Below are 8108 nucleotides of genomic sequence, written 5' to 3' on the forward strand. Positions count from 1 at the left end.
AAAAAATAAATGAATTCATAAATGTACAAGACATAACCTTCTTTTGTCATCCCTGACACTGCTGTTTCTGTCACTTCAATGTCTAATCCACTAGCAATTCTGTCAGTTCTAGCTTATTAAATATATCCAGAATCTAACCACTTCTCATCACCTCCAAAGATCCACCATGGGACAAGTCAGAGTTATCTTGCACCTAGATTATTCTAATTGCCTCCTCACTGGCCTCCCAGCTTCCACTCCTGCCCTAACAATCTATTCTCTACACAGCAGCCAGAGAGAACCTTTTAATACTTTAGTCCAGAGGACTGCAAACTTTAGCTTTCCAGACCCTATAGTCCAAGTTACAACCATTCAACTCTGCAGAAGCAGCCATAGACAAGTGTGGCAGTATTCCAATAGAACTTGATTAACAATAGTCCCCACCCTGCTATAGTCACTTCATGTCACTCCTCTATTCCAAACATTTTCATGGGTAATTAACATCCAAAGTCCTGTTACCTGTCTGACTGTATCTCTTACTATCTCCCTTATTCACACTGCTCCAGCACAATCCTCCTTCCCAGCCTTTGCAGCCGCGGTTCCTCTGCCTGTAGCATAGTTCTCCCTATCTGTATAATTCAATTGTCACCTCCTCCATGAAGCCTTCCCTGACCCTCCTCTGATCTAAATTGGCTACCTGTCACTCTTTCCCTGCTTTCCCCCCACAGCACTTAGCATCTAGTGACGACTATATATTCCTGAGTTTACAATCTGTCTCCTCCTCTAGAGACCGCAAGCTCACTGCTGTCTTCCCAGCACTTAGCCCCGTTCCAGGCACATGACAGATGCTCAACCAGTACTGGAACAAATACGCCAAGAGCACACAATGGTAGGGACTTGGGGAAGAAACGTGTTAAAGAGAAAGACCCAGAGGTCTGTTTGGACCCGTTGGGCCGGAGGCTTTCTCACCTCGCTGGCCCCCGACCGGCTTCGTCTTCGCAGCTCTCCTCGCCCTGCGGCTGCTCCTTGCTCTCCCCCAACGGCTGTGGGTCCTGGTCCTTGCACTCTATGTGCGGTATGTCGACCTGTGAACACAGCCAGCGCTTGAGAGATGGAAGGAGGAAGGGTGACAAGTGGTCAGATCCCCTTCTCCCGCCCTGGGCACCTCCGTGGACACTGCGACATTGTAGGGACCCACAGAAGAGGCGGGCAGAACTGGGGTGGGCACCACGTGGTCGGCGCCGTGGGGTGAGCGAACCCTGCTCCTGAAGTGCAGGGCAGACGCGGGGTAACTTGGAGGGGCCAGGGTGAGGGCAGGGGCTCCGCGCGGGGCGCTGTGGTGCCTGGGCTCCTAACTGATGTATGCGTGGGTTCGAGTCCTTCGAAGAAGAAGAGGGAAGAGAGAAAGAAGGGAAGAAACGGGTGTGGTCTGTGGGTGTCTGGGCCCCTCTCTACACGGCTCCTGACACGCGCCATGCGTGGAAGTCTGTCCTTCTGACACTGCTGTCAGCGCGTCAGTCACACCGTCCGTCCCTCAGTCAGGGCCCGGTCGGTCAGTCAGGAAATCAGGGCCCGGACAGGTGAGGGGTGGCCCCGATGGCAGGAGACAAGCGGCCGGTCTCGGAATGCCGCGGAAGCCCTAGATCGCTGCAGTTCCCTGTCCGCCCGCCGCCCGCGCGAAGAAAACAAGCGCCATGTACTCCCTGTCGCTCCATCCCGCCTTTTCCCGCCTTCTCGTCTGCACCCTGCGCACGCGCCGCCACACGCACGTGATGCAGCGCGCTTCCTGGCCCCGCCTCCTTTGGGGGATGTGCGCGCGCAGCAAAGCGCGCCGGCCGTTATTTGGCGGTTGGGTTGTTCTGGGGCTGCGTGCGCAGCGGGCCCCGACCGGGGAGGGTGGGGTGGGGTTGGTTTTTGTGCACGCGTGGGAGGCTGTGTGCGTTTCCCCGGCCCAACGTAGGTATCGGGAATTCAGTGGACCCTGAGCTTAGTCATCAAGTTTCAGTTCATCTGCTGTGCCCAAAGAAATCTTTCCAATAAAAGATTCTGACCCTTGCTAGTCCCTGATTACGATTTATTGCCTCCAGTGAAAAAGTTGATTGTTACCTCCTTGAATGAGTTACCTGTGCGCTCCAGAACTAGAAGCTCCTTGACAGCATGGTGAGGTCTGGCCCTTACAGAGTTGGACCAATATCCCTTAATAGTACAATACCTTAATAGTAACAACGTTATTGTTGACACGCTAGGAGCCACAGACAAGGAGAAAATATTTGCATAATAGACTGGGAAGGAGGTGGAGGGAGCTCTCTCTGGGACACCTGTCACAGTGTCCATGTGGAGGGGGCAGTGGGAATCGGTTCACATTGCTCAGCCCTTCTGTGAGGGGCTCTGTCCTGGGTCACACACACTAGGGCACACATCTTGACACCTACATTCTGGAAAACATGAATTTGAACCTGGGCTCTATCTCTTACCTGCAACGATGATTATAAAATTGCCACTCACTCTCAAAACCCATCTTCATCTACTACCAAGGTGATAGGATCTAAAAACAATCAGGCTATTGTAAGGGTTTCAGGGATAAAACATCTGGAACATACCAAGAGTTTAATACACAGTAACTACATTAGTATTTTGTGGCAAAGCCACAAGTTAAATAAAATACATCTTTCTGCAGCATTAGATTTGAAGGTTGGAGGATTATCTACTGAGAAAACTCTCAAAGGCTTATTGTTAAGCATGCACACAAACATAAGCACATAGAACCAAAATAAAAGCAACACACACGATGTAGGATTTTTATGGTGCACCATTTGTGTAACTTTTAAAAACATGCAAAATGAAATGTCTTGTGAAAATAATACATACAAGTAGTAAAAATGTTACATCACATGAGAATGAACACCAAATTCAGGAGAGGATAATAACTTCAGCAGGGTGAAGGCAAAATGATCTAGGATAAGCCCATAGGGTCTTCAAACCCATTGGTCACTTAGGCCTAAAAAGATCCAAAGCAAGTGCTATAAAGTTCAGATTTGATCAAACAGGGTGTGGGATGGATTCCTGGGTGTTTGTTGAATTATGCTTTATTATATATTCACCATACTCAGCTGCCTTTGTTTTTCAGTAAGGCCTTTACTCCTTCATTTCTGTATTTGTTTATCATGTTCTCCAAGTGCCCTCCCCATGTCAGCTCCAGAGGGCATGGACCAAGTCCACTTTGCCTATGAGGAGACTTCATTTATGAACAGTGCTGGCACTTAGGAAGTGTGCATTTGTTGCATGAATCAGTATTTTTCTGCATGACTGAATTAGTTAATTTGAAATAAAAAGATGTGACTGGAGTGCTCTTGGGATATTGGTGCCCATAGGGCCCTGGGACCAGTGAAGCCATTGGCTTCAGTTATCAACTTTGCTGGGTGCGCCAGTGTCCACATTTCCAAATATACACTATCCCTGAAGACGTGTGGCAAGCAGCAATGGCAGCTGGAATTTACTTTAAAATGCTTCCTCAGAGGGCCGGCGGAGTGGCTCAGTTGGTTAAGAGCATGAGCTCTGGGCAACAGGATCGCTGGTTTGATTCCCACATGGGCCAGTGAGCTGAGCCTGAGCTGAACTGCCGCTGAGCTGCCAATGAGCTGAGTAGCAGTGAGCTGCCGACAGGCGGCCAGATGGCAACTGAACTTGGAGCTGAGCTAGCTGCGCCCTCCACAACTAGGATTGAAGGACAACTTGGCGGTTCCCCTTCCCTGATTAAATCTTTAAAAATAAAATACTTCTACAGAAACATACTGCAGATGAAGCTCAAATGTGAGATCCCAACCACTGTTTAATAAGAGTGCTGGGCTCATGGAACCTTATCCTAGTCATCTCTATTCTGGGCTCATTTGAAATCCTTACAAGAATTTTGAAGAGCAGCGTTTGGGGAGGGTGTGGAGGGATGAATAGGTGTAATACAGATGACTTTCAGGGCAGTAAAAATACTCTGTATGATACCATAATGGTAGATAGGTGTGATCATCCATTTGTCCAAACCCATAGAATGTACAACACACAGGGTGAACCACCATGTAAACTAAGGACCACAGGTGATGATGTGTCAATGTAGGTTAATCAGCTCTAACAAATACACCACTCTAGTGGGGATGTTGATAGCGGGGAGGCTGTGCAGTGTGGGGGCAGGGGTTATATAGGAAATCTCTACTTTCCATTCAATTTTGCTGTAAACCTAAAAATGGTCTAAAAATTCTTGGGGGGGGGGTTTAAAAGCTTAGCTTGCTTGCCCTCCAAAATGTCCTTCCCAGAGGGGCAGGGGCCTGTTTCATTCACTTAGAAGAGGGCCTGGCACTAGTAGGTGATCGGTAAATGCTTGATAGAGCTCCTCTTCCCGGGGCAGGAGGGCAGGGGGATCTGGCTGAGGCTGGCCAGGAGGTCCCGATAATCCAAGACCCTTAACCCACCACCCTTCACACTAGCACCAGGTTCCCTATCAAGTAGCATTGATTGGGGGAGCCGACAAGACCCATCCACCTCTAAGGAAAGGCACCAGATGAGGGCAACTGCCCATTTTATTAGTGAGTAAGCCACCTGCAGGGCTCCCCAGGGCCCACCCTCATAGGTCGACATCAGAACAAACATGCTACTTGCTCCCCTGACCCTGGGACTCTGGGGTGGGTGGGAAGAGGATACCAAGGTCAGGGGGATGACCTCACAGAGGCCTTATAAATACAAGGGGCTCAGTGGCCAGGGATGCAAAGAGGTTGGGCAGCAGGGGCTCGGAGAGGGTGGTCTGTCTATGGCGGCCCATGTTATGTGGTCTCCTATGTCTCCAGGCGGCACAGAGGGCTGTCATATACCATCTGCAGGTTCACCCTGTGGCCTACCAGCTCCCGGATATTGTTGATGCCGTACTTGATCATTGTAGGGCTTGAGGAAGAGAGGCAACACAGTTTAACACTAGGTCAGGTCCTGTTCTCCTCCGATCAAAACTTCTCTGAGGGCTCCCGCCTTCCTCAGAGTAGAAGCCTAAGTCCTCCCCGTGGCCCACAAGGCCCTGCATGATCTGCCCTATCACCTCCCCACCCTCATCTCCTCCCTCTCCCGCCTCCCTCCCGCCACAATGACCTCACTCTAAACACAGCAGGCATACTCCAGCCTCAGAGCCTTTGCACTGGCAGTTCCCTCTGCCTGGCACTCCCTTCCCCAGGTATCCTCCTTCATTCATATCCCAGCTCACTCCTTCATTCACCTCCAGTCTTTGCTCAAATGCCACCTCCTTTGAGGACTTCCCTGACAACCTCCTCTCCTTAGCCCTCCCTGCTGTGTTTTCTCTATCACAGGTACTGTGCTCAGACACATTCTAGACATTATTTGCTGAATTTACTTATTTATTGTTCTTCTCACTCCACTAGGACCCCTGTTTTGTGGAGGCAGGGGTGTGTGCTGTTTAGTCACAGCATAGGGCAGAGCCCACAGCAGGTGCTCACTAAAGTTTGTCAGTGAATGAAAGAATGGATAGTGCTAAAGGTCTGCAGGCCCCCACGCCTAGAAAGTCGACTGAGTGAGGTAGCCAGACACCCTAAATGGTTTAGATACTCACCGCTCCAGGGAGAGGCCCCAGGCAATGACCGATACATTCTCGGGGAGTCCCATGGGCAGCAACATCTCAGGGCGGAAGAGCCCGGAGTTCCCAACCTCTACCCACTTCTTCAAACCTGTGGGGCAGAAGGATGGGGTAGCTTATGTGGGTGATACTGGGCCTGGCAGTGAGCTCAGGAGGCGGGGTGTGGGCTTGGCAGTAACGGAACCCGGGCTGAGAGAAGGTAGACCTCCCTCCCTGTCCCAATACTGGGTCCCACACTGACCTTGGTGGTAGCTGAACACCTCCATGCTGGGCTCTGTGTAGGGGTTGTAGGCTGGCTTGAAGCGCAACTGGGTGATACCTGGGAGCAGGATAAGGCTGGTGACCCAGGTATCCTGCCGAGGCCCCACCAACCCTGACTGCCCCGGCCTGCCTGCTCACCGAGCTTGGTGAAGAACTCCCGCAGGACACCCATGAGGTGGCCCAGGGTGAGGCCGTGGTCAGCCACAACACCCTCAATCTGGTGGAACTCAGCCAGGTGTGTGGCGTCCAGGGTCTCATTTCGGAACACACGATCAATGGAGAAGTACTTGGTGGGAGTGAAGGGCTTCTGGGGTGATAGACAGGCAAGGCCAGGACATGGGTCAGAAGGTCAGTATGACAGCCCCCTCCCTGTCCCCCGCACTGCCAGGCCTAGCTGCACCTTCTGGGCCAGGCGGTAGAGGATACGGGCGCTGGCCGCTGTGGTATGCGTACGAAGCAAATTTTTCCGAGCCTCATCCAACTTCCAATTGTACTTGTACCTTCAGGAGGAAATCCGAAGTTCATGCTAATGCCTTCAGGGCCCCAACCTCCTTCCATCTGACACCCCAAAGTCCTGGTTCTGCCTCACCCCTGTGAGCCATAGCCGCCCTGGGAGTGCGTCCGCTTGACCCGATGGACGTAGTCCATGGGGAGCTGCAAGGCCTCGGCAGGATCTGGACAGAACAAAGCATCATCTGGTTAGTCAAGGAACATTTCTCAAACAGCCAAGAGGACAAACAGTGACAGGTGCAGCTCCCACCCTTGCCCCCCATTGCAGACACAGGACACCTGGGAACACATAACTCAGTCACATCCCTCTCTGCATGGAACCTTCCATAGTTCCCATCTCACTGGGAGAAAAAGCCAAAGTCAAAGTCCTCTCTGTGACCCCCGGTCACCTCCTGGCTCTCGTCCCTCTCACTCTTAACTCATTACTCCCTCTAGTCACTGGCCTCCCAGCTGACCTGTGAGCACACCAGGTATGTTTTAGCCTCAGGGCTCTTGCACTGTCCATTCCCTCTGCCTTGTACTTCCCTTCCCCAGATATAGCTCCCTCCTCCACCTCCTTTGGGCTTTGTTTAAGCAAAGACTTTACTTTAAATTGACATCTCCTCCCCCCATGCCAGACTTTCCCATTGCATTTATCGTTGCCTGGCATTATAGCATTTACAGCGTACTCAGGATTTAATACATGGCTACCCCACCAGGATGAAGGTCTCACCAGGCCTGGACTTCTGTCTAGTTCATGGCTATGACCCAGGTGTTTAACAGAGATCTTGGCACACAGGAGGGACTCAGTGAACATTTGTTGCATGAATGTGTAAATTCCTTTTTTTTTTTTTTTTTTTATTGGGGGAATTGGGGGAATGGGGGCAGTGTCACTGGCCCTCATATGTGGGATCCGAACCGGGGCCCTCTGGTGTCCCAAGCCAGTTCTTAACCATCGCGCCACTCGGCCAGCCCGAATGTGTAAATTCTTAAGATCCCTTTCCAGAGACACAATTTAGGTGTGCCTGAAAAGCCTGACATCAAATCTGGTTCCATCACCTACAAGCTGTGTGACCTTTGGTGAACACTGTTTTCCCTCTGAGCCCGTTTCTTCATTTGTAAAAGGGGCTAACAGTGCTACTTCCTATAGTTGACAGGTAGAACAACGACTAGTGTGTAGTGAGTGCTTCGTAAGTTTGGGGTGCCACGGCAATGACGGTGGCAATAATGCTGTTGCTCCCAGCCAGGTAACAGGTACCTAATGGCCTCACCTGCCTGCCTACTGGTGGGGGAGACAACCATTGTGGAAAACCATCCAATGTCAAACAACACTAAGAACTGTGAAAGAAAGAAAGAAATGGGAACCAAGGTTGAAGACTGAGGGTGAGAGCCTTTTAAAACTCAGTGGGGGAGGCTGGCTGAGTGGCGCGATGGTTAAGAGCTGGCTTGGGATGCCAGAGGGCTCCGGTTCGGATCCCACATATGAGAGCAGTGACACTGCCCTGTACAGCAAAGATGCTGAACAACAGCTCAACCTGGAGCTGGGCTGCTGTGAGTTGCCGGCGAAGGCGTAGGCTGCAGCCCCTGCTGCAGCCGGTTGCCATGGGCTACCGTGTGTAGCCAGCAGCCAGCATGAGCGGCTGTCCAGAAGCCGGCGACTGGTCTGCCTCGCCCGGGAAGAGCGCAATGATGGTGCCAACTTGGGCCAGTGAAGCAATGTCCTCCACAACTAGACTGAAGAACAAAAGGACAGCAA

General features: G+C 51.4%; 2 protein-coding genes across 2 annotated transcripts in view; both read right to left on the minus strand.

Moving 5' to 3' along the window:
• SYCE2 (synaptonemal complex central element protein 2) overlaps nucleotides 1–3543 on the minus strand; it is a 20722-nt gene extending 17179 nt beyond the window's left edge. Inside the window, exons 1-2 of the mRNA XM_019664228.1 lie at nucleotides 1680–3543; nucleotides 949–1064 (exon numbers count right to left, since the gene is read on the minus strand). Coding sequence (XP_019519773.1) covers nucleotides 949–1064; nucleotides 1680–1694 — 131 coding nt within the window. The 5' untranslated portion in view covers nucleotides 1695–3543. The remainder of the gene's footprint in view (nucleotides 1–948; nucleotides 1065–1679) is intronic.
• Nucleotides 3544–4512: 969 nt separating this feature from the next.
• The window catches only part of FARSA (phenylalanyl-tRNA synthetase subunit alpha), a 16859-nt gene continuing 13263 nt past the window's right edge, over nucleotides 4513–8108 (minus strand). The window contains exons 8-13 of the mRNA XM_019664129.1: nucleotides 6453–6537; nucleotides 6264–6363; nucleotides 6002–6170; nucleotides 5844–5921; nucleotides 5579–5693; nucleotides 4513–4905 (exon numbers count right to left, since the gene is read on the minus strand). Of these exons, the coding sequence (XP_019519674.1) occupies nucleotides 4800–4905; nucleotides 5579–5693; nucleotides 5844–5921; nucleotides 6002–6170; nucleotides 6264–6363; nucleotides 6453–6537 (653 nt within the window). The 3' untranslated portion in view covers nucleotides 4513–4799. The remainder of the gene's footprint in view (nucleotides 4906–5578; nucleotides 5694–5843; nucleotides 5922–6001; nucleotides 6171–6263; nucleotides 6364–6452; nucleotides 6538–8108) is intronic.

The sequence above is a fragment of the Hipposideros armiger genome, unplaced genomic scaffold (assembly GCF_001890085.2).
Source record: "Hipposideros armiger isolate ML-2016 unplaced genomic scaffold, ASM189008v1 scaffold_417, whole genome shotgun sequence".
Classification (NCBI taxonomy): Eukaryota; Metazoa; Chordata; class Mammalia; order Chiroptera; family Hipposideridae; genus Hipposideros; species Hipposideros armiger.